This window comes from Triturus cristatus, chromosome 4_2 (assembly GCF_964204655.1).
Source record: "Triturus cristatus chromosome 4_2, aTriCri1.1, whole genome shotgun sequence".
Taxonomy (NCBI): domain Eukaryota; kingdom Metazoa; phylum Chordata; class Amphibia; order Caudata; family Salamandridae; genus Triturus; species Triturus cristatus.
Window position 1 is genome coordinate 529281450 of NC_140586.1, and position 26377 is coordinate 529307826.

The following is a 26377-nucleotide window of genomic DNA, read 5'->3' on the forward strand; positions in this document are numbered from 1 at the left end:
TGGAAAAAGTTTGTTGCTTGGTGTTAACTCCTGTCATGCTCAACCTTTGCTAGCAAGTTTGTCAGACAGCCTTCTGTTTTGTCTTTCATTAACCCAGTAAGAGCTCGCTGTGGCAACAGTTAGAGGTTATTTGTAGTCCCTTTCAACTTTTTTATCGTTACAGGATCAGCCAGCCCTCTTTAAGCCTCCTGTTGTGATGTGTTTTTTGGTGCAACTTACCAACCTTTTGTGGTGCCTCAGTGGGTCTTTCATTTGGTTCTCTCTTCTGTTGTGCACAGAATTTGAACTTATGCAGAGCTGCCCCTTTAGCCTCTTAACCATGAAGACGGTGTTCTTTGTTGCAAGCACATCTGCTAGGCGAGTGAGTGAACTCCAGGCATTTTGTGCGCAACAACCAAATCCTTCATTCTTTCTGGACAAAGGAAGATTTTCTACCAACGGTGGCTACGCCCTTCCACAAAGGGCAATCCATTACTCTGATGGCCTATTCTCTACCTCACCCCTCTAAGGAGGCGAAGTGGCTTCACCATAACCGACCCTAAGAGGACTCTTAATTTTTACATCAATCGAAACCAGAAAATACCGGCATGATGGTTAGCTTTTCTTTGTCTTCTCTGGAGCAAAAAGGCAAAATCGGCAACGAGGACCACCATCTTGCAGTGGATTGTCCTGTGCTTAAAGGTTTGCTATGGTGTAGCTAGAAAGCAGCCCCCAGAAGGGTTGCGTCCATGCTCACTCCACCAGAGCAAAAGCTGCTACCACTCCGCTGGCGTGCGGTGTGCCATTCAAAGACATTTACTAGGCCATTACGTGGATGTACCTACACATGTTCACAAACCCCTTCTGCTCGGACTGCCACGATCTATCCAGCAAGATTTCTTGATCTGAGTCATACCTCAGACGCAACACTTACGGTGGTACTGCTTTATTATCTATTCACAAGGTGAGGAATCTTCAGTTAGAAGTCTCTGTCAGAAGAACAGGTTATCTTTGCTAACTCCTTTTCTGGTAGAGATTTTATATAACTGCAAATTACTCCAGTATTGTAACTTTCATAGGTTCACATGCTTGAATCATTCCTGTCGTCGAGATGGGAGTCCCAGTACATAAAAATAGCCATTCAACGTAACATAAACTAGAAAAAAAGGCCTAGGCCCAAATTTGCTTTGTAACATATCTCAATTGTTTTGTAAAACAGATCAAACATAGGTTTCAGCCAATCGAAGCACCCATCCCTCTAGAACACTCCTGAAAGAACCTCAGACCTTCAAATTATTTACCGCACATCGTGCTAGGGAGTCTCCACTGAGCTCTGCTCCATTTTTTTCTTCAATTCTTCTACTTCATTCGTTTTTCTAAACTGTTACTTTATTCTTCTTTGCCCATTTTATTACTGGCTGTACCATCTTGTTCAGTGTACAGTTCCTTTCTCCTGACTTTATGATGTCTCACTAGGAGAAAGAGTCTCTTCAGAGCCTGTGCCATCTGCTCCAAGAAAAGGCTTCATACGGACAACCCTCACAGCGACTCCTATCGCCTATATCCCAACCACAAGGCGAAAGATTGCAAGGTGTCGTACCTTTTCTATCAAGACTTTAGGATCATGAGGGGCGCCTTCTTATTTGGTTTCGAACGTTGAAAGCCAGGCAGGAGCTACTTTCAAGTGACGTCAGTGATGAGGCGGCGTCTTCATCTAGGAGGTCTCGCAAGAGGAAGAGATCACCTCATACTCAGTCATCCAGTGATTGCCCTAAAAAGGCCTCCAAAAAGACTACTCATGGGTCTTACAGGCATAGTCCATCTAAATATCCTCACAGAATTGAAGAGGACATTATTCAGGGGATAGTAAGACAAAAAAGGCAAGTTCTGAGCGTCCTACAACACCACCTCAAAGCAGGCAGGCTTTTAAAAAGCCTTCCTCTGTACCCCTTGCGGATAAACTATCGACACAGACTTCATCGACAACGACACTATTGGCAAAAAAAATCTTCATCGTCGACACACAGTGATGGTCCACCAATCTACAGCATCTAAAGCCAGGGGGCCTCCATCGAAGAGCTCTGCTCCACCTCCGCCACCATCATCATCGAGAGCTTCACAATCATCACCGGCCCTTATCCTGCCGATGTCCTCATCATCGATGGTAACAGAAACGATGAAGACTGTGGCGAGTACATCATCTACATTGCCGCCGGTATCGACAACACAGACGGTGGCTCAATCATGGTTGACCACCTCATGGATGAGGGAACAATCGCCTAAAAAATGGGAACAAAAGAGAATTAGATACCTTGCACCATAGGTCACCTCACCTAGTAAAGTGCCATTTTTACTTCCCTCACATCTCCTGGTGAACAGGATTTCAAGGACTATGATGGACCTTTTGGCTATGCACACAGCCCATCACAGTTGCATGTGAAGTGTCAGGAGGATGATGATTATGAGGAGGAGTGCTAGGACCCACACTATTATATTCCACAACAGGAGTATCATCAGCAATATCCAGAAGATATGATCTACATGCCATCTTCAGTGCTTACGGACTTACAGTTCACGTTATCTGAGTATAAGAAAAGTTTTCCATCAGCATCTGCTTCTCCTCAAAATTCTGCATTGCCACCTTAGCAGATGTCTGTTCCTTCCACTCCGCAACAACGTTACATTTTGCAATCTACAGTTACTCCACAGTCACCACCGCCTGCTGCTCAGCAGGATCCAGTAACTACTGCTGATGACCACGAGGAGGGAGAGCTTAGAGGTCTGCACCAGGAATGGGTTGACTATCTCATACCCACACCATCTTCTCCCTCTCCAGTTCCATTTGATTCTCAACAAGAGGACATCGGTGGATTCCATAATTTGCTGGAAAGGGCTGCCAAACATTATGATTTGCTAGTGCCTACTTCTCAAACGGAATGCTTTCTTTATGACTTTAAAGAACCAATTTAGGAAGCCGGTATGAGTCATTCAATTTGTTAGCTACATATTGGAAAATGACCTCAAAATCAGGAAGATCCCTCCCAGGTTGGAGAAACAATATACATCTCCGGAGGATGCTCCCACTTGTCTTGCGGGCCATCTGAAGCCTGACTCTGTGATCTCTCAGGCTGCACAGAGAAGGTCAAAGAAGCCGTCAGCTCCAGTTACGACACCTCCAGATAAAGAAGGCAGACGACTTGATAATGCCCGCAAATGATTCTCCTTAATGTCAGGTCTCCTAGTCAGGGCAGCCAATGCTCTAGCGATCTTGGGACATTATGATAGTCAGATATGGTGCCATCTAGCTCCATACATAGAGCTCCATACATGCAGCTCCCAGATGACAATAAGAAGGGAGCCAAAAAAGATCTTCCAGGAAGGGGAACAGACTTCTCAGAGGTTATAAACTGTTCAATGGACATTGCTACCACAGCTTTTAGATCGCTGGGAGGCGGAGCAGTCTGGCTCAGGGCTACATCTTTCTGACCGGAGGTGCAGAACAAAATCCTTGATCTTCCCTTTGATGGAGAGGCCCTGTTCGGTAAACATATTGATGAGGCGCTTCAGGACGTAAAGAAAAACACTGAACCTGAAAGTTGCTGTTGACACTTCAGTACCGTAAGGTACCCTTTTGAGGAGCGCATGGAAGAGGTCTTCCATCATATAGAGATGGATACCAACAATGTGTGTAACCCTCTTACACCTCCTTTTCTCAGCAGTATGGACTACAATAAAAACCAGCGTCAACCACAATCTGCAGCATACTCCAGATCTGCCCCTAGAGGTAGAAAAGGGCAACCGATAATGGATTCCTTACATCACCAATGACATTTTTCAGACTCCGGCTATCTCTCACCCCCTTCCTTCACAGGTCACCTTAGGGGGAAAATGTCTACGCAACGTCCACATTGGCAAAATAACGATGGACCAGTGGGTTCTCAGCCTAATTCAATTCAACCACACTGTGGAATTTCTTCACTCCGCCCGCTTACAAGCGATGAAACATCTACATCTTCTGCATTTGGAAGTCCTTTTGATATTCCAAAAAGGAGCAATAGAACCTGCTCTTGCGTCCAAAAGAGGGAAAGAGTTCTACCCATGTTTCTTTTTGGTACGGAAACATTTCAGGCAATGACGACTGATTCTAGACTTGAGGACTTTAAACACCTACCTCAAGAAACAGTCCTTCCGCATGGTCACATTGCAGGACATTTTATTACTTCTAAAACCATGAGATAGCATGACCACTCTTGCCCTACCGTACGCATACTTCCACATCCCCATCTATCCCTCTCACAGAAGTATATGTGATTTCCTATAGCCTGGAGCCACTATCAATTCAAGGTCCTGCCATTCGGCCTGAAATCGGCGCCAAGAATATTGACCAAATGTTTGGCTCCAGTGGCAGCCTTTCTGAAGAGGCATCACCATCAGGTGTTTCTCTACCTGGGCGACTGGCTGATCAAGGCACCGTCCGTATCAATAGTTTGTTCGTCCACGGCAGCTTGCACAAGACTGTTGGCAAGTTTTGGCTTCACCTTGAACAAAGACAAATCAGTCTTACACCCATCCACGAACATCAGCTTTTTGGGGGCAATCCTGGACACAACTCTCAACAAGGCCTTTCCATCACTCGAAAGACAGATGCAGAATCCTCCTCATAGCCCCATCATGGCCGTTTCAGCTTTAGTACACAGAACTCCTCCTCCTTTCAGAGAGACAACCCATCCTCTTTGATCCCATTGCATCTCTTCTGATGAAGTCCTAAGGACATCCGGATCCTAAATCGCTTCGATTAGCAACATGGCTCCTGAACACCTTGAGTGTGGCCATCTGAACCTCCCATCTAAATGCAAGTAGATTCTCTTTAATCCACGGGTGCAGAGCACTAACAAAACATAGAATGAAGTGGAAGCGATTTTGCCTTTGGTGTCAAGATGCGAACATACATCCATTCTCGTCCTCACCGCATTAAATCCTTCCTTACATCCTTTTGGCAAAATCCGGATAAGCTCACACCTCCATAAAGGTCCATCTAGCTGCAATATCTCGTTTTAGAAGGACCTCTTCAGGGCCCTCTTTATGGTCAGCGAGGATCATTAAACAATTCAGTAAAGGGCTATTTAGGGCCTTTCCACCAGTCAGACCTCCACTGCTCTGGCATCTTAACGTAGTCCTGTCGCAACTCATGAGGCACCATTTCGAGCCTATTCATAAAGCTGATCTCAAGTTTAATAGAAAGTTGCCCTGCTTCAGGCGTTGACATCTGCTAGAATAGTCAGTGAAATTGAGGCTCTTACTATTCAGGCGCTTATTCAGGCACCATTTCTTCAATTCAGGGATGACAGAGTGGTCCTGCGTACCAGCCATAGATTAATTCCCAAAGTTCCTTCGGACTTTCACTTGAACGAGCCACTCATCCTCAAAACCTTCTTACCCACACCAGGGGTGTGGAATTTAATAAAATATCTACTTGTCCATGGGGCAAGTTGCTTCATAAAACTACTTGTCATGTAACAAACACCATTTGTCCCTTTGGTGCCATGTAGTGCAGCGACAAATTATAGCAGCAATCTCAGTATATATAAGAGCTCTGATAATAACTCCTCTGATTATGTCAGAGCTCATACCATAGTAGGGTTTGAATACTAACCATACCCTTGTTTTGCCACCTTTCCACAGATCTACACACTGGGGCTGGAGGTAGCAGTAAGCAATTGTTCCCGATGGTTCGAGTGCCCTTTGGAGTCTGTGCAAACCTACTGACTTGCAGGTTTAATGGGTTTTCATCAGCCTGTCTCTATCTTCCCATGTAGAGAAAGGTTGGAAATTTACTCCTGACAAGGACATAAGTAAAACGTCTTCCAGGGTTGGGGAAAAAAGTGTTTTTTGGGAAAGTGAACCTGTTACAGAGCAACAGATTTTCGCATGAGGAAATCTAAACATGATTACTTGCCAATGCTAAAATGCATTTCTCAAATGTTTTCTATGAGTGCAATTCCTGTCCTACTTAAGTAAATTCTTGTGAATTCATGAAAGCTGTAAATCTACACAACTGCAAGGACATATACCATGGGTGCACTTTTGTGACTTTCTTTAAGAATTGGGCCCCTATTTAGGTCTGTCGCTTTGTTTTTTATTAAAATTCTCTCTCTCTTCCAATCTCTCTATCTACCGGCTGGCTTTTCTGTGAGTGACCGCATTCTACTCTTTCACAAGGAGCATATTGGCATGCAAAGTCGTTTTGCTTAGTGACGGGAAAAACTATGGCAATGTTTTTTTTTTAGACCAAAAATATTTTTGCTTTTGCCAGTGTTTGTTATAATGATGAGCACCTGGCAGCTCCCACAACAGTAAAGTTTTACAAAGCCCACGTCAAAACAAGGCACACATTGACGTAACCAAAAGGCTGACCACCAAAGCCTTACCTATTTGGCTTTACCTATGCTTGTTTATTTTCATGTTTCCAATAATTTGTTGCAACTGGTTGCACTGATTCTTCCATTATGAATATTTTTGGGAAATACTAGCTTGATCAACACATTTTGCTAAATGATGCTTCAAGAAAATGGTACCTACAATTTCATACTAGCTTAGCAAAACGTTTTTATTCTAGCTGCAATTTTTTTATGACCATTTTATTTTGAAAGCAAAGGATCATCAATCTTGCTTTCAAGCTTTTACATACATTTGCATCTAATCAGAGGGCATCCTGGAAGTATTATACGTAGCCTTATATTGTTAAACTGTGCAAATGCATGTGCACATTTTTATACTGGAACCACTCTCAGTAGTTCAGACTGATTATGGCATTTCCTTAGAGTGCTCACCCTAAGAAAAAAGGCTTTGTATTAATGAACCTTAAATACAAGTACAAACAGCATTCACATATGGGCACAACTATTCCCTTAACTGCAGACAATGCCTTTCCCTGATTCATAATGTGATTGTGTAATCTGGCTTACTTGTTCCAAGGACAGATTAAACATGAAAACTTCTTGTCCTTGACCCCAAATAGTATGTCCTGGGTGTCGGGCTATGGGAATTCCACACCCCTGCACACTCAACAACACCAGCAGAAAGGGCTCTTTATTTGCTGGATATACAACACTGTCTGAAATTCTATCTTCAAAGAACCGAAGCCTTTTGGAAATCACCTCAGCTCCTTGTGGCAATAGTGCCCCTCGGGAAGGCTATTCCCCATCCAAGCAGAGTATTGCATGTTGAATCTCAAGTACTATTCAGTACTGCCATCAATCTGCAGGAGCCCACGAGAAGCCAGGGAATTCATTTTTTTGTATTTGATTTAGGGGTCGGGGCTGCCCAAGATGGTCAAGCCAGTGCACACACATGTGATGGGCATGTGTAGGAAGCTGGGTTTCTTTTGCAGTAACACCACCCCACACACTTTTTGCTAGACTTCTGAATTATTTTGACTTCATGTGTCCTGGGTCCCTGCCAATCATGTTACCAGGGCCTGTGGTCTTTCCCACAACTACCTTGTACCCTCAATTGGCACCTCTATGGCCACATGTCAGTCCCTTGTAAAAAAGTACCCTGGGTACAAGGGCACTGTGTCCAGGGAAGGCCTCTAAGGGCTGCAGCACTTATTGTGCCACCCTTAGAGGCCCTGTACCTTTTCACACCCACACTGCCATTGCAGGCTGCATGTTTTGGTGCAGAACAAAGTGAAGAGTAGACATGGCACACACCCCTGTGTGCCGTGCCTACAACCCACTGCCCTGGCATAGGTCAGCCACCCCTCTTGCTGGGTGGACTATACCAGTGGTGAGGGTACAGTTGCCTGAGCCCTGTACCACTACAGTGTCTAGACCAGCTCTTAGACATTGTAAGTGCAGTAATGCCATTAAGAGTATATGGTGCTGGGAGTTTGTGATTATGAACTCCACAGCACCATAATGGTTTCACTGAAAACTGGGAAATTTGGTAGCAAACTTCTCAGCACATTAAACCCACACTGATGCCAGTGTGGGATATAAGGAAAAATGCACTCGGAGGGCATCTTAGAGATACCCCCTGAAAAACGACCAGCCTGTGGTGGGTACGCTGACTGGTACACACCAGCCTGCCACAACGAGACATGTTTCTGGACTCCTGGGGTGGGAGCCTTCGCTCCCTGAGCCCAGAAACAAAGCGTTTCCTGGGTGGAGGTGGTCATACCTCCCCCAGGCCAGGAAGAGCCATTTGTGGCAGTGGGGCTTCAAAGGCCTTACTGTCTTTCTAACACGACCCCCAGCCTTTCCTGCTATCAGGAGCAGGCCCCCTTCCTGTCTCCCCTCCTTTTCGGTGAGAAGACCGGCGGGAAAAATTAGCACAGCCCAGAAGGTGTGCCCGCCTCTGCCAATCCCACCCCTCAGGTGGGGGAGGCGAGGTGAAGCCCACTCTTCAGTTCCCGTCATCTTGCAGATGGCAGGCATTCTCCAATCAGGATTAGGGATTGTGCCCACTCCCCTACGTGAGGTGAGCACACCAAGAGTGTAGTCACCCCAAGGTCAGTAGCCCATTGGCTACTGACCTCAACACTCCTAAAACTCCCCCTAAATCTAGTATTTAGGGGCAGCCTTGAACAAAGAAGATAGATTCCCGCAACCTACGAAGAAGGACAAAAGAAGACGCCCAGCAGAGGAGACTGCAGAGAACAACCGACTTGGACCCAGCCCTAAAGGCTGGTATGCACTTTCCAGAGATTCCAGAGACTTGTACTGCAGCCGGACATCTCCAGAACCTCTGGGAGGACTGACTGCTTTCAACAAAGACCGGATCTCCTGTGAACAGCAGCTCTCTTCAAAACAATCTCCAAAGCAAGACTCTGAGCCTGCTGAAGACAAAGAAACCCGACTCCTCGAACTACCACTGCACCCGTCGCATACGGTCCAAATCCAGGTGGCCCACCGGTCCCAGCGAGGCACTCCAGAGTCTGAGTCCACCGTGGGCTGACCCCTCCGGGACTCCCCGGCATCGCCTGCAGCCTCTGCACGGAGACCCCTCCAACTGCGAGTGGCGCGGTAAGGTGAAATCTGACCTCAAAAGACACCCCTGCATCCAGCCTCCCTGCTCCCTGGCGAAAAGAACACGAGGTGCACCTACGTCCCCGAGCCCTCCAACTTACCTGCCCAGCTGTTGGTTCCCCCTGGAAGTCTTCCTGGACAAAATCCCAAACTGGCAACTTTCATTGAAATCAACAGGGCACCCGACGCCAAAACAGCACCCTGCACCCAGCCGCCACTGCGGGTGTACTTTGGGTGCTAACTAGGATTCCCCTTTGCCCTGAACCGAACACCAGGAGCTTTGCTCCCCCAACCTTGTGGCCTGCCCGTGAGCAGCCATCAACCGGTGTCCCCCTAAACCCCATTGGATAACATTGGGCCTTAGCACTCTGCACCCGTCCGCCATAGTGCCGCTGTGGGTGTTTCAAGAGTGCATCCTTGGCCCTGGGATAACCCTGGTTCTTACCCCAGAATACAAACTCCCACAAAACAGTACTTACCTGCAAACCGGTAACTTCATTTTGCTCCATAGGAATAGATTGACAGTTTTTCCTTGAAAATTGTTCCCTGTGTGGAGTTGGTTTGTATGGAATATTGTCAGTCAGTCAGTAACTTTATTTGATATATAAAATATCATAAAAGTATAAAACATTATAAAAACAATGTTTAAAATAAGAATCCCCTGCAGCGGCAGGGTTCCCATCTATACAAAAAGAAATGTTAACAATATCTAAAACAACATAGTTCGTAAGGTCCAGAAAAAGGGATATTATACAATGAGTACAATATAGAAAGAGGACAAATACAGCAACAGTATACGACTTTAAGTAGAGCTGAGTGGGGCAGGGGCAAGGAACGCTGGAACTCGGCTCAATAACTAGCACTTCTTGAGTAACCTCTGTCTAATCTTCCAGGCCCCCCCCAAGAACTTAGCAGTCCCACAGATGACACTAGGGACTGTCGTCTCATAGGTTAAGATGCGCAAGGCCACCCTATACGACCTGCAACCCAGATTTATACATACGGGTTTCAGCCATCTAGATCTAACCTGGCTGTAGGCCCGACAAGCAAAAAGAAAATGGGCGATAGATTCCGTAGGGGAGGCACAACCTGGGCAGCCCTTAGCAGCACCCTGCTCACCGCTCCACCCTGTCTGGAACTCATGTATTGGTAGAGTACCGTATCTCAACTTGAGGTATAGTGACCTATCGCTTGGGGACTCGATCCGGTCCAAAAAGGCCTCCAATCTAGGCATAGGTTTAATGCCTAGGAATTTCTCACTGAGGATGCCTCTCTGGGACCTCAAAGTAGCAGCATTGATCCAGTCCCAATAGATTTTTGTTACGATGGATTTAAGGGGGGGGGGGGCTCTGGTTCTCCCAGGACTCACCCAAACCTAGCTCTACCACCAGTTTATATAGATTGGATACCCAAGAAATCTTAAAACGAGCTCCAAGTTGAAGTATGTCCTTCAGAGCAGATGCATACTGGCCTAGATCCGGGGACCTTCTGAGCCTGACCCAATATAATAAAGGGCGCAGTCTTGCCACGTCGCTTATGGGGTGTCTACCGAGGTCACTGCGGAGGGGAACTAGGGGAGTAGACTGGGGGAGTGAGACTATGTCTCTGAAAAACTTGTTTTCCGATTTAGTCAGATCTGTGACATTGTCAAATCCCCATAGTTCCGCCCCGTAGAGGGATGCTGATAGAGCCTTCCCCTGGTAGACCTCAATTGCTGCAGCAATTTGGCAGCTGTATGACAGCCTCTGATGTCTCGCTATGGCTCCCGCTGTTCGTTTATGACACAGGAGCATTTTAGACAAATGTGGGGCCCAGTTCAGCTTGTTGTTAACCCGCACCCCAAGATAGTCAAAGGCTGTCACCAGCTCCAGATTAGAGTTATCCACCCTGATATTGTTCCTGAAGCTTTTGGAAGGGGACATGGCCATTAGCTTAGTCTTGGATGTGTTGATTTTGAGGGCCCCTAGTGTTGCAAAAGTCAGTAAAACGGGTCAAAAGTTTTTGGAGGCCCATAGGGCTCTTGGAGATCAGCAGCGTATCATCTGCAAACAGCAGGGAGGGTGTTTTCCCCCGCTCAGGGTTGGCGCATCGACCCCGTCAACCCTCAGATAGTCTGCCACCCCATTTATAGGGTTGGCGCCAAAACACAGCCCTGTCGGACCCCTCTCCCTACTGCTATTCTCTCGGTCATCTGTCCCTGGTGGCCCCAGCTGACTCTAGCAAAATTACCAACATGAAGCCGTTTAAGGAGGGCCAGAATTAGGGAAGAGATACCAAGATCAGCCAAAACTTGCCACAACTTTGAGCGAGGTACCAAATCGAAAGCTGTCTTGAGGTCGATGAAAGCCAGGTAGAGGCTACCCTTTTCGATGGTCACAGATTTCCAATATATGGTGCAGAATCGGAAAACCTGATCGATAGTACCAACCCCTTGCCTAAAACCTGCCTGAAAATGGGACAGGATGCCAGCTTCATCAATCCAGGCCCTAATCCTGGTTAAGAGAACCCTGCCCACCACTTTTTGAATCACATCAATCAAACTGATTGGTCTGTAGTTGGCAGGGTCCTCTCTATCTCCTTTTTTGTCAATGGCCACCACCTCTGCCCCTTTCCAGGAATCTGGTACAGGGTAACCCATTACGATGTTATTCAGGGTTTGTAGGATAAACTCAGCCCAAGGTTCTCTGTCATGGAGAAGAAGGTCTCCAGGGAGGCCATCAGGTCCAGCTGCCTTACCCGGAGCTATCATTTTTATTGCCGAGTAGATCTCACTAAGACTAAACTGACCCCCCCCCCCCATCCTGGGGAGACAACGAGCTCGCGGGCTGGATCCTCGGCCAACGAAGGAGAATCTTTCCCAGATGAATATAGGCCGGAAAAATTATCAAACCACTGGCGCCCAGTTATATGGTTCGGAATTGGATCAGCCCCACCCCTTGCACTAATGTTTTTAAGGTCCCAAAACAGGGTCTGGTCTTTGCGTCGTACTGCAGATTTCAAATCCTGCCAATGATGATCTTCCCAGAGTCTCTTAGCTTTTTTTATAGAGCTATAGTAAGATTTTCGAGCAAAGACAATAGAGGGCTGATCCCTTAATTTTAAAGCCCTAGCAAGTTCCTGCCTCCTTGCCCTACAATCACCCGAAAACCACAAGTTTTCCATGTTTGGTCGGGGTGACTTGCGATCCCCGTTAGAGTTTGATTCAAAAAACTTCCCCACCTTTTGAATGGTCTCAAGATATATCTCTTCGAAGCCTCTGGATAGCAAGACATTAGGAGGGCCGACCAGGACAGCCTCCAACAAGCCAGTACTTTCCACCACGATGTTTTTAATCCTGGCCAAATCTACCTCTCGCTTGGCAACTCTACACCATTTGAGTCGTCTATTGCAATTGGATGGAACAACCTCTCTGGACCAGTATGACTGGACTCCAATGGGCGCAATGGACGTAGTAAGCATTTCGCGCTTGAATTGCATGGTTAGTGGGTTGTGGTCGCTCTCCTGCCTAGACATGACTTCCATGTCAATGAGATCCGGCCACAGCTCAACATCAGATGTAGTCTATGCGCGAAGGGACCCTAGTTCTAATGAATGTGGGTGCTCCCCTGATGTCAGAGCGGGATCTGCCATTTGTCGCCCTTAGATTAAACTCCAAGGTTAGGGCAGTAATTTGAACAGCCCTTTTTGACCATTTTTTGAGTGGCGGAAGACAAGTGGAGGGATACCTCGCTTGTAATCAGCCCCCTCCGTGTCCAAAATGTCATCATCACCAAGGGGCTCAAAGGTACAGTTTAAGTCACCAGCTACTACAACACCCGAGGTGGTGGAAAGAGCTGAAAGTAAGGACTCAAGAAATGACAACGTAGGACTTTCTTGCGCACCTGACTATCCTCTAGCATATATGTTGAAAATTTCTAGGGCAGGATGGAATTCAGACCCACCAGCTGATAGGTGGAGAATATCATAGGACAGGCTGACATTGTGCTTAACAATCCAGTTCAGCTCTATATTCACCCAAATTAGGAGGCCCCCCGATGGGCGCCCTCTGGAGGAGCTAATTGCCGGAACAAAATAGGTTGTGAACCCAGATCTATGAATGGGTTCCAAGCACCAGGTTTCCTGGAGAAGGATAATATCGAATTTACTGATAAAATCATTCCACACAGGATCGGTGAGATTCCTTTTTAAGCCGGCAATATTCCAGGATAAAAACTGGATAACTCTTGGGGAGTGGGAGATGGATGAGGAGACTACCGCTCCATCCCTACTTATTGTGCACCCCCTAATTTCCCCCCCCCCCCCCCCCCAAAGCCGCGCCTGGGGTTGCATAAACAACTGGGCTATCCCCAATAAAGTCCAGAGGGAGGGCAGGAAACGGTCCTGTGCCCTCTAGTAAGGGACTTTCAGGGGTAGATAAAGAGGTATTTACATGGGGCCTGGATAGTCAGTCCACCTGTCTAAGGCCTGAATCCACCTGGTCGCTAAACTGGGACCAGATCAAGGAGCTATGAATTTGAATAGAGGAGTGTGCGGGTGGTGAGGTCCTATATTCCAGCAATATTAGATTTTCTGCTAGAGCTAAATCTCTAAGCTCGATTTCCACGCAATCCAATGATGAATCCACTCTAGATAGCCGCCGCACCCTCAATATATCATCTCTGATAATTGATCTGCAGCCTCTAGTGTGCCTCAGCCAATGGATGACTTTATTATGCAATGACTCACTTCTTTCAGATCCACCTGGGTTGGTCATTTTCGGGACATGTGTCATGTAAACCCAAGGCTTTGCAGGGGATTTATAATACCTAGGACCCGCGGCCGCCAAGAATGGAGAGGGGCCGTGCTCGCCCCTAATAGATGGAAAAGTTGCGTTGCTACCCATCCTAGCCTGGGGGTGAGTATTTGACACCCTATTAGACACAAAGTTTCGTGTGACGTCGGCAAAAGACCTAATAGTGGAGAGTGGCTTGGTGTTACCCTCTCCTAAGGCCCTGTTTAGTGGCACTAGTAGAGGGTTAATTGGCGAAGGACAGGAGTGAGAGTGAGGGGCCGGGTCACTTGTCTTTGGAATGAGTGTAGGCCCTAAAAGTGGTGCTTGGGCGGGGCTGGTCGGATGCGAGCCTCGATCTGAAATGAGGCTCATCACCCTGTTATTAAGAACTGTAACCAACTCTTCCAACCTTAAAATCCTAGCCTGCAATGCTTCCAAGGAAACAGCTGGGGACCTGACGGGGGTTGGATGGGTGGGAGGCACCCTATTAGGTGGTGAGCTGGGTTCGTCATGGTTCGGATCAAGTACGGAAAACCTATTAGAACATAAAACAGAATTATGGGGGGACTCGGGAGTATGTAGATCTAGAACAGTAGCCTGCATGGTCTGTACTACGAGAGCTGGTGGTTCAACAGGGGTCTTTAGCAGAGTAGTGGGTAGGCCATGCGCGTTAGAATTATGCTGTGAGTTAGAGAACATCGAGGGAATCACCTTTTTAGCATTTTTAGGAACGGTCTTTGCCACTTTGCAACCCCCTTGGGAAGTGGCAACCAAGCTCCCAAGCGTCTCCTCACAATCATTGAAATTTCCTCAATTCTAGACAGGACACAGTTCATAGCAGAGTGGGTAGTATTTTTGGCCTTTTTCCCTAGTTTACTGCTGGCCACCAACCCTCCCTCTGTACTCTTCCTCTTGCCCATCCTGAAAAGCCCAAACAACTGCACAAAAACAGAAGACAAGTTCCAATTGAAGCGGTAAAGCCAATTGCAATCCAAAGGTAGGGAGCGTCTCTATATGCACAGTCTAGTTGCCAGCAATATATTCATGCGTTTTTAGAGCAGGTCACAGTACCTTGATGCTTGCAGCTCTTTTCAGGGGGGTGGCCCTGCCTGGCCTCTACCGGCTCCTAACGGCCACAAACGGCCCGCCCTTTGCCCGGGCTTAGCCCGGCGTACGCCCACGCGCGTCCCGCGTTGCGGGAGGCGCGGATAAAGGATCCCCGGTAACAGGGGGCGGGGCCTCCGATGGTCATGCAGCCCCTCAGGCTCCTGGGGCGAGTAGTTCCAAGCGCTATCACCTGCGCTGACCCCTGGATACAGCGAAGCGGGAGTCGCGAGGCGCGGATAAAGGATCCCCGGTAACAGGGGGCAGGGCCTCCCATGGTCGTGCAGCCCCTCAGGCTCCTGGGGCGAGTAGTTCCAAGCGCTATCACCTGCGCTGACCCCTGGATACAGCGAAGCGTCTCCCGCAAAGCGGGAGGCGCGAGGCGCGGGTAAAGGATCCCCGGTAACAGGGGGCGGGGCCTCTGATGGTTGTGCAGCCCCTCAGGCTCCTGGGGCGAGTAGTTCCAAGCGCTGTCACCTGCGCTGACCCCTGGATACAGCGAAGCGTCTCCCGCGAAGCGGGAGGCGTGAGGCGCGGATAAAGGATCCCCGGTAACAGGGGGCGGGGCCTCCGATGGTCGTGCAGCCCCTCAGGCTCCTGGGGCGAGTAGTTCCAAGCACTATCACCTGCGCTGACCCCTGGATACAGCGAAGCGTCTCCCGCGAAGTGGCAGGCGCGGATAAAGGATCCCCGGTAACAGGGGGCGGGGCCTCCAATGGTCGTGCAGCCCCTCAGGCTCCTGGGGCGAGTAGTTCCAAGCGCTATCACCTGCGCTGACCCCTGGATACAGCGAAGCGTCTCTCGCGAAGCGGGAGGCGCGAGGCGCGGATAAAGGATCCCCGGTAACAGGGGGCGGGGCCTCCGATGGTCGTGCAGCCCCTCAGGCTCCTGGGGCGAGTAGTTCCAAGCGCTATCACCTGCGCTGACCCCTGGATACAGCGAAGCGTCTCCCGCGAAGTGGGAGGCGCGGATAAAGGATCCCCGGTAACAGGGGGCGGGGCCTCCAATCGTCGTGCAGCCCCTCAGGCTCCTGGGGCGAGTAGTTCCAAGCGCTATCACCTGCGCTGACCCCTGGATACAGCGAAGCGTCTCCCGCGAAACGGGAGGCGCGGCTAAAGGATCCTCGGTAACAGGGGGCGGGGCCTCCGATGGTCGTGCAGCCCCTCAGGCTCCTGGGGAGAGTAGTTTCCAAGCGCTATCACCTGCGCTGACCCCTGGATACAGCGAAGCGTCTGGAATATTGAAAAACTGCCTATGCACTAAATGTGTATTACTTACCTTTTGTCTAGGAGATGTATTAGTGTGGTATCTAGGCATATCACACTGATTAGCAAAAGTTATCTGAAAAGTAATCTAAAAATTAACGTACATTGTAAGCCGAAAAGTAATTTTGAAACTTTGTTTTACCTGTAATTCAATCAACTGCGTTTGAACCTGCATTCAGTTGTAAAACATTGCATAAGATTTTGAAAAGCATTTATTTTATTTACCTGCACCAGGTTTGGCTTGGTTCTCAGAAATAAAATACCATAATAATAATTTTGATACAAACAAATTGGTCTGAGTTCAGTCTTTGAGTGTGTGACATAATTTGCTGCCTGAGTGTGTATAACAAATGCTTTACACTACCCTCTGATAAAGCCTTACTGCTCGCCCACAAATCGAGAGTAAGGTGCTATCTACTTTTACCTCTGCCTTCCTTGGGAGTTCCACTGGACTCTGTGTACACTATACCTTATTTCTCATTTTGGTATAGTAGCCCACTAGGCACCAGGGATTGTTTTTTTAAATATATGTAGGGGTGGGGGCTGCCGGAGAGGGACATGCCAATGCCCCCCTCAAAATTAGTCTTTCTAATTTCCAATAGCCCCTGATCTGCCCCGGGAGGGGGGGGCAGAAAGCCCACTAGGCACCAGGGATTTTTTTTTACATGTAGGGGTGGGGGCTGCCCAAAATGGGCATGCCAATGCCCCCACCCCCTAAAACAAAATCCCAGTCTTTCTGCCCCCAGGAGTGAGATGGGGGCAGTGGTCCCTAATCTGCCCTTGGGGGGGATAAAAAGCCCACTAGGCACCAGGGATTTTTTCTTTATACGTAGGGGTGGGGGCTGCCGAGAATGGGCTTGCTAATGCGTTTTTGGTCCCGGGCTCAGCGACCATCTAAGGAAACCTACCAAACCCGCACATTTCTGAAAACTAGACATCCTGGGGAGTCCAGGGAGGTATGGCTTGCGTGGATCCCCCAAGGTTTTTTTACCCAGAATACCCTGCAAACCTCAAATTTAGCTGAAGAAATAATTTTTCTCAAATTTCTATGTGGGAATATTGTGGGCTCACGGGTTGACGCAAATGTCCTACCACCCCGCATTCCCCCAGGCCTCCTGATTAAAATGGTACCTCACTTGTGAGGGTGGGCCAAGTACCCGTGGCCGGCAAGGGCCCAAAAAGTTTTGTGGATACATCAAAATTACCTATCACAAAACGACCTGGTTTTGCAAAGGGGGGTCACCTGGGTTTTTGTCCCCGGGGCTCAGCGGCCATCTATGAAAACCTACCAAACCCACACATATCTGAAAACTAGACACCCTGGGGAATCCAGCAAGGTATGGCTTGCATTGATCCCCCCCCCAACGTTTTCGTACCCAGAATCACCTGTATGTGTTATCGAAAATGTATAGGTTTACTAGATTTTCCTAGGTGCCGGCAGAACTAAGGTTCAAAATCCCCAGCCAGGCACTTTGCCAAAAAAAGGGTCAGTTTTCACTGCAAAAATGTGGTGTGTCCACGTTGCGTTTAGGCCCATTTCCTGTTACAGACACTAGTCCTAGCCACACAAGTGATGTACCATTTGTATCAGGAGACTTAGCGAAACACAGAATTGTAGAGCGACTGTTATTACCTATTAACTTTCTATAAATTTCTGCCTTCCAAATGTAAGACAATGTGTAAAAAAGAAATCAATTTGAAAAATTTCCTACAATTCACATGCTAGTATGGGTAACCACAATTTCGGAGATGTGCAAATAGCTAATGCTTTTAAACTATATTTTGTTCCCATTTTCGGAAAAACATAGGTGTCTTTGATACCTATTTTCCACTCTTTATATTTTACCAAATGATTTGCTATATACCCGGTACACAATGAAAAACCATTGCAAGTTGCAGTGCAGTTATTGGCTCTGGGTTCCTCGGCTTCTTGGTAAACCAAGTCCTATATATCCCCACAACCAGAAGGGTCCTGCGAATGTAACAGTATATGCTTTAAAAAATCTGTCACACTTTGAAGAAGTTATAGGCGAAAATGTTGGCACAAATGGCTGGTTTATCTTTTAACTCATTTTCAATTTTTCTTATTTTTAACTGTTAGTTTCTATAGAAAAAAACTTGCAGGATCTACACAAATGACCCCTTGCTGAGTTCAGAATTTTGGTTACTTTTCAGAAATGTATAGCATTTCTACCAATACCTGGAAGGAGGTTGAAAGCACAAAAAGTAGCAAAAATAGGCTATGTCCCAGTAAAATCCCAAAACTGTGAGTAAAAAATGTGGTTTTCTGACAAAGGTCTGCCTGGCCCTGAAAGCTCGGAGGATGGTGTTTTCCACACCACAAACCCTTTGTTGATACCATTTGGACAGGAAAAAACAGACACTTTCTTCTGCAGCACATTTTCCCCATTTTTCAAAAAAGATTTAGCTGTATTTTGGCTAATTTCTGGGTCCCCTCCAGGGGAATACACCAACCCTGAATACAATTAAAATCCCCATGATGCTGGAAGAAAAGGAAGCAAACTTGGCGTGGATACCTTATGTGGACAAAAAGGTACAGGGGCCTAATCGCGAACTACCCCAAATAGCCAAAAAAAGGCTTAACACAGGGTGGAAAAGGCCTAGCAGCGAAAGGGTTAAAACTAAAAAAAAAACAATAATTTGTCAGAAGATATAGCCTGACATTTGACCTCTGTCTTTGATGTGCAGCAAATGTGACAGGATAAATACAAAATGTAAAGTCATCTGTATTTATTGCTTAGACTTTTGCAATACACCAAATATCAGCTCATTACCCACCAGTGGGCCGGGAGCTGCAGTTTGGGAAACACTGCTCTGAAGGCTTCAATCCTACTCTTAGGGTTCCATTCCTTGCAGTTCTCACTGTAAAAAAGAGAGCGAGGGGCAACTGCCAGTAGAGTGCATGTTGGATGATGGAAACTACTGCTCTCTTAAAGGAGGGCAGGCTATTTTTACTCTTCATCCAGGCCCTCTACCCCCCCAGCCAGTACCTTTCAAATTTGAGAATCGGTAACTTTTCATTTGTTTGTCATCAAAATGTTGTGTTTTGCCACCGCAATTCTAGTCGCAAATTGTTGATACATTTGGTGCCAATCTAAAAGGGATGCCTATAACATGCCCCTTCCAAAATAGAATTGGTATCCATTTAAAATCACATTTTAGGATACTGTACAAGTTAACGCACTCCTAAAAGGGGATCATGCGTAGCAAAAAGCTATTTTGCTGTTGCAAACCCTCCTACTTTGCCAGTAATAAAGCTTGTAACCGCAAAATTGGTCAATACTTCTTGCCCTGTGTTTATTATAATTAGCATTAGTCTGGCAACTTCTCATGTTCTGAACAAATGATATAATAGCAATATACAATTGCACATAGTGCATCGCTTTTTAAAAGGTAAACCCAGTTAGAAATGAGAATTGTATGAGAACTCAAAATTTAGGCAAAAGCGCATATATAAATGGCAGGATCTAGAAGCAAAACCTGCTTTATCAAAACAGTAACTTTCCCCATTATATACAAATAACCTGAAATGGAAATCTACCTAGCGCATGCATCTTATATAATAATAAGCATAGATTGCTTTTACAAACTATTGCTGAACAAAACACAGAACTTGATAAATGGGATGTTAAGGCAAGTGTTTTGCCTTAGAACCAATTAGGATTGGTAGATACGCTTTTACAATGGGCGAATGCAAGTTGGCTAAGAGTATATGATTCTGGTGAGTATTATATTTTGTTCTAGGGCTGCATTAGAGTACCAATCTTTAGTCTTATAAAGAGCTATACAACTAACACAACAGTAGACACTAGTGTGGGTTTCACCATGAAATTAGGATTGAAAGGGTTTCACTTTGAAGCATGTTGTTAAAGTCATGCTTTATCTCCGGTGTAAGGATCTTACATTCAAAGGAATTCCCTAACTGAGCATTATGATGTGGCTTAGGTCTGAGTTTTTAAGACCTCTGCCTGGGCAACAGCAGAGTGCTTTGAGTAAGTAAGCTGTGGAAAGCCATGAAGGCATCTACTGGCTGAGCAGTTTAAAATGGAACCTGTTCACCTAGAAAACCTAGAAATTATGCATGTTTTTTATTTGGTTTGCTTGAAAATAACTCTCCCATGTTATTTTTAAATGTGTGTAAAGTATTTTTTTAATTTTCACGTAATTGTAAATAGGCTAGGAAAATGAGAGAAAGCACCCATGAAACACTTTAAGTTAATTGTTTGTTAAAAAGTCCACACAAAATAAGTTGAAGGTTCCACATAGCCAAACATATGACTTAATTTATTTTGCAGTAAAATTCCATCAAAATGTTTTTACAAAAAATTATTTAATTGACTTACACAACATAATTATTTTGCAACTTTATCAAGTTCACAATTATGTAAGCCACCAAATTACATTGGCAAAATGCAAATTTTGCACACCTGTATTGTCTTTTCTCCTGACATAGGACTTTGTTGTATTGAATGCAATGTTTGGAATGTGAAAGATAGAGTGCTGGTACCTGAATCTCTTCTCAGAAGCAGGCATCTGGTGCAGTTAAACCAGCCAAATACCAAGGCTGGTAGTCATTAATTCACTACCAGACAGTACCTGTTTCTCGCTCTTGCAGGTGCTTAATTTCTCCCTTTGATCGGTTTTGCCATCTTCTCTGTTTTTTTATCTGTGTATTTTTCCCTCTCTTGAGTTCAGTAAATAATCTGATGCGGAAAAATAGGCATTGGTCCCCAAAAATAAGTACCTGTTGTAACCACCAGCTCATGTTATGCTCTAAGTGTACATTAGTGCCACTTTGAGAATATTAATCATAATCATTTTAAATGTTTTAGTTGAGTATTTCTCCTGGACTATTTCAATGTAAACTGTGAACATGAAAACTGTTCATTCAAATGGTTTCATTTCAATAGTTCAGTTTTTGTTAATTAGATCAGATTATATTACATTTGTGTATCTGGCATGCAAGCCGTAACTGGCATTTAGTTGAATGCACAATAGGGTATTAGATTATGAACAACAAGCTTTACTAAAAAAACATTTTTTTTCCAATTTAAATCTAGTCTCCCTTTCCTGGAGATGATGAAGAGGAGGTGTTTGATAGTATTGTTAATGATGAAGTCCGTTATCCTCGTTTCTTATCTACAGAAGCAATCTCCATTATGAGAAGGGTAAGATTTTTGGACCAAATTGTCCAGACTTTAAAAGTGTTGAATGCTTTTGTATATTATAAGTATGCTAAAAGCTCAGGTTTTCACCTGAAGATCATTATTAACTTTTGATGTTGACTAGCTTTTGTATGTTTAAAATGATAACTTGTTTTGTAAAGTATTAAATGTTATTTATCAACTGTTGGTATCATTTCACACATTTTTTAACATTCCCTTTTCTGTTAATTTCAAATGTTAAAAAGTTTGTCATGTGTACTTATGTACTTGATCATTTTATCCAGGACTCCAGGTAGGATTTTAGGTGGAAGTATTTCACTACTCACTTTTATTCTTAGTAATTCCAGAGGCTTGAAAAAATGAGTTCTCTACTTTACAAGAGATTAGAAACTATCTGAAATGCCAGAAGCATACATGAAAGTGTACATAAAACTCAGAAGACATGGATGTGGCGGGTGAGTCATGTTTTGCTGTGAGCAACTTCAAAACTAGTCAACAGCTGGCAATAGAGAAGTCTTTTACAGAATCATCTCAGGTATAAATATTTCTTTACTTTAATCTCTGTTCTGCAGAAAGATTGTGTATCTTTGTCTAATCATTCTTAGGGCTCACCTACCAGAGAACACAATCTGTCTGTTTGCTAAAAACCTATTGTCAGCTTACAATGGGCTTAGAATCCTCCCGTTGCTTACCATTGAAAGGCTTTATTGCCACTCTCATTTGCTTGGTTCATAGTCAATGGTTTGCCCTGTACATCTTATCTGTCCTGGAGCATAGCCTCTTTTCTTGCGTCTTTCCACTTCTTAGTTTTAGGAACTACATTTTTCTTTTGCCCAAGCCCTCCTTCACAGCACGTGTTTTTCAGTGTCTCCCGTGAGCGCTTCTCTCCTCACCACCCTTGCCTTCCTTACCCCAACCACCCATGTCCTCCTTTCCCTACCACCCGTGCCTTTCTTCCCCCACTGCCCGTGCCTTTCTTCCCCCACTGCCCGTGCCTTTCTTCCCCCTTCTTCCCCCACTGCCCGTGCCTTTCTTCCCCCACTGCCCGTGCCTTTCTTCCCCCACTGCCCGTGCCTTTCTTCCCCCACTGCCCGTGCCTTTCTTCCCCCACTGCCCGTGCCTTTCTTCCCCCACTGCCCGTGCCTTTCTTCCCCCACCGCGCGTGCCACCCGTGCCTTTCTTCCCCCACTGCCCGTGCCTTTCTTCCCCCACTGCCCGTGCCTTTCTTCCCCCACTGCCCGTGCCTTTCTTCCCCCACTGCCCGTGCCTTTCTTCCCCCACTGCCCGTGCCTTTCTTCCCCCACTGCCCGTGCCTTTCTTCCCCCACTGCCCGTGCCTTTCTTCCCCCACTGCCCGTGCCTTTCTTCCCCCACTGCCCGTGCCTTTCTTCCCCCACTGCCCGTGCCTTTCTTCCCCCACTGCCCGTGCCTTTCTTCCCCCACTGCCCGTGCCTTTCTTCCCCCACTGCCCGTGCCTTTCTTCCCCCACTGCCCGTGCCTTTCTTCCCCCACTGCCCGTGCCTTTCTTCCCCCACTGCCCGTGCCTTTCTTCCCCCACTGCCCGTGCCTTTCTTCCCCCACTGCCCGTGCCTTTCTTCCCCCACTGCCCGTGCCTCTCTTCCCCCACTGCCCGTGCCTCTCTTCCCCCACTGCCCGTGCCTCTCTTCCCCCACACCGCGCGTGCCTCTCTTCCCCCACACCGCCCGTGCCTCTCTTCCCCCACACCGCCCGTGCCTCTCTTCCCCCACACCGCCCGTGCCTCTCTTCCCCCACACCGCGCGTGCCTCTCTTCCCCCACACCGCGCGTGCCTCTCTTCCCCCACACCGCGCGTGCCTTTCTTCCCCCACACCGCGCGTGCCTTTCTTCCCCCACACCGCGCGTGCCTTTCTTCCCCCACACCGCGCGTGCCTTTCTTCCCCCACACCGCGCGTGCCTTTCTTCCCCCACACCGCGCGTGCCTTTCTTCCCCCACACCGCGCGTGCCTTTCTTCCCCCACACCGCGCGTGCCTTTCTTCCCCCACACCGCGCGTGCCTTTCTTCCCCCACACCGCGCGTGCCTTTCTTCCCCCACACCGCGCGTGCCTTTCTTCCCCCACACCGCGCGTGCCTTTCTTCCCCCACACCGCGCGTGCCTTTCTTCCCCCACACCGCGCGTGCCTTTCTTCCCCCACACCGCGCGTGCCTTTCTTCCCCCACACCGCGCGTGCCTTTCTTCCCCCACACCGCGCGTGCCTTTCTTCCCCCACACCGCGCGTGCCTTTCTTCCCCCACACCGCGCGTGCCTTTCTTCCCCCACACCGCGCGTGCCTTTCTTCCCCCACACCGCGCGTGCCTTTCTTCCCCCACACCGCGCGTGCCTTTCTTCCCCCACACCGCGCGTGCCTTTCTTCCCCCACACCGCGCGTGCCTTTCTTCCCCCACACCGCGCGTGCCTTTCTTCCCCCACACCGCGCGTGCCTTTCTTCCCCCACACCGCGCGTGCCTTTCTTCCCCCACACCGCGCGTGCCTTTCTTCCCCCACACCGCGCGTGCCTTTCTTCCCCCACACCGCGCGTGCCTTTCTTCCCCCACACCGCGCGTGCCTTTCTTCCCCCACACCGCGCGTGCCTTTCTTCCCCCACACCGCGCGTGCCTTTCTTCCCCCACACCGCGCGTGCCTTTCTTCCCCCACACCGCGCGTGCCTTTCTTCCCCCACACCGCGCGTGCCTTTCTTCCCCCACACCGCGCGTGCCTTTCTTCCCCCACACCGCGCGTGCCTTTCTTCCCCCACACCGCGCGTGCCTTTCTTCCCCCACACCGCGCGTGCCTTTCTTCCCCCACACCGCGCGTGCCTTTCTTCCCCCACACCGCGCGTGCCTTTCTTCCCCCACACCGCGCGTGCCTTTCTTCCCCCACACCGCGCGTGCCTTTCTTCCCCCACACCGCGCGTGCCTTTCTTCCCCCACACCGCGCGTGCCTTTCTTCCCCCACACCGCGCGTGCCTTTCTTCCCCCACACCGCGCGTGCCTTTCTTCCCCCACACCGCGCGTGCCTTTCTTCCCCCACACCGCGCGTGCCTTTCTTCCCCCACACCGCGCGTGCCTTTCTTCCCCCACACCGCGCGTGCCTTTCTTCCCCCACACCGCGCGTGCCTTTCTTCCCCCACACCGCGCGTGCCTTTCTTCCCCCACACCGCGCGTGCCTTTCTTCCCCCACACCGCGCGTGCCTTTCTTCCCCCACACCGCGCGTGCCTTTCTTCCCCCACACCGCGCGTGCCTTTCTTCCCCCACACCGCGCGTGCCTTTCTTCCCCCACACCGCGCGTGCCTTTCTTCCCCCACACCGCGCGTGCCTTTCTTCCCCCACACCGCGCGTGCCTTTCTTCCCCCACACCGCGCGTGCCTTTCTTCCCCCACACCGCGCGTGCCTTTCTTCCCCCACACCGCGCGTGCCTTTCTTCCCCCACACCGCGCGTGCCTTTCTTCCCCCACACCGCGCGTGCCTTTCTTCCCCCACACCGCGCGTGCCTTTCTTCCCCCACACCGCGCGTGCCTTTCTTCCCCCACACCGCGCGTGCCTTTCTTCCCCCACACCGCGCGTGCCTTTCTTCCCCCACACCGCGCGTGCCTTTCTTCCCCCACACCGCGCGTGCCTTTCTTCCCCCACACCGCGCGTGCCTTTCTTCCCCCACACCGCGCGTGCCTTTCTTCCCCCACACCGCGCGTGCCTTTCTTCCCCCACACCGCGCGTGCCTTTCTTCCCCCACACCGCGCGTGCCTTTCTTCCCCCACACCGCGCGTGCCTTTCTTCCCCCACACCGCGCGTGCCTTTCTTCCCCCACACCGCGCGTGCCTTTCTTCCCCCACACCGCGCGTGCCTTTCTTCCCCCACACCGCGCGTGCCTTTCTTCCCCCACACCGCGCGTGCCTTTCTTCCCCCACACCGCGCGTGCCTTTCTTCCCCCACACCGCGCGTGCCTTTCTTCCCCCACACCGCGCGTGCCTTTCTTCCCCCACACCGCGCGTGCCTTTCTTCCCCCACACCGCGCGTGCCTTTCTTCCCCCACACCGCGCGTGCCTTTCTTCCCCCACACCGCGCGTGCCTTTCTTCCCCCACACCGCGCGTGCCTTTCTTCCCCCACACCGCGCGTGCCTTTCTTCCCCCACACCGCGCGTGCCTTTCTTCCCCCACACCGCGCGTGCCTTTCTTCCCCCACACCGCGCGTGCCTTTCTTCCCCCACACCGCGCGTGCCTTTCTTCCCCCACACCGCGCGTGCCTTTCTTCCCCCACACCGCGCGTGCCTTTCTTCCCCCACACCGCGCGTGCCTTTCTTCCCCCACACCGCGCGTGCCTTTCTTCCCCCACACCGCGCGTGCCTTTCTTCCCCCACACCGCGCGTGCCTTTCTTCCCCCACACCGCGCGTGCCTTTCTTCCCCCACACCGCGCGTGCCTTTCTTCCCCCACACCGCGCGTGCCTTTCTTCCCCCACACCGCGCGTGCCTTTCTTCCCCCACACCGCGCGTGCCTTTCTTCCCCCACACCGCGCGTGCCTTTCTTCCCCCACACCGCGCGTGCCTTTCTTCCCCCACACCGCGCGTGCCTTTCTTCCCCCACACCGCGCGTGCCTTTCTTCCCCCACACCGCGCGTGCCTTTCTTCCCCCACACCGCGCGTGCCTTTCTTCCCCCACACCGCGCGTGCCTTTCTTCCCCCACACCGCGCGTGCCTTTCTTCCCCCACACCGCGCGTGCCTTTCTTCCCCCACACCGCGCGTGCCTTTCTTCCCCCACACCGCGCGTGCCTTTCTTCCCCCACACCGCGCGTGCCTTTCTTCCCCCACACCGCGCGTGCCTTTCTTCCCCCACACCGCGCGTGCCTTTCTTCCCCCACACCGCGCGTGCCTTTCTTCCCCCACACCGCGCGTGCCTTTCTTCCCCCACACCGCGCGTGCCTTTCTTCCCCCCCACCGCGCGTGCCTTTCTTCCCCCCCCACCGCGCGTGCCTTTCTTCCCCCCACACCGCGCGTGCCTTTCTTCCCCCCCCACCGCGCGTGCCTTTCTT

The 26377-nt window shown here is 49.2% G+C and overlaps 1 protein-coding gene across 4 annotated transcripts in view; it reads left to right on the forward strand.

Moving 5' to 3' along the window:
- PKN2 (protein kinase N2) overlaps window positions 1-26377 on the forward strand; it is a 793532-nt gene that overhangs the window by 743276 nt on the left and 23879 nt on the right. For all 4 annotated transcript variants that reach the window (XM_085602131.1, XM_085602129.1, XM_085602128.1 and 1 more), the window contains one exon: window positions 21230-21337. In XM_085602131.1, coding sequence (XP_085458257.1) covers window positions 21230-21337 — 108 coding nt within the window. The remainder of the gene's footprint in view (window positions 1-21229; window positions 21338-26377) is intronic.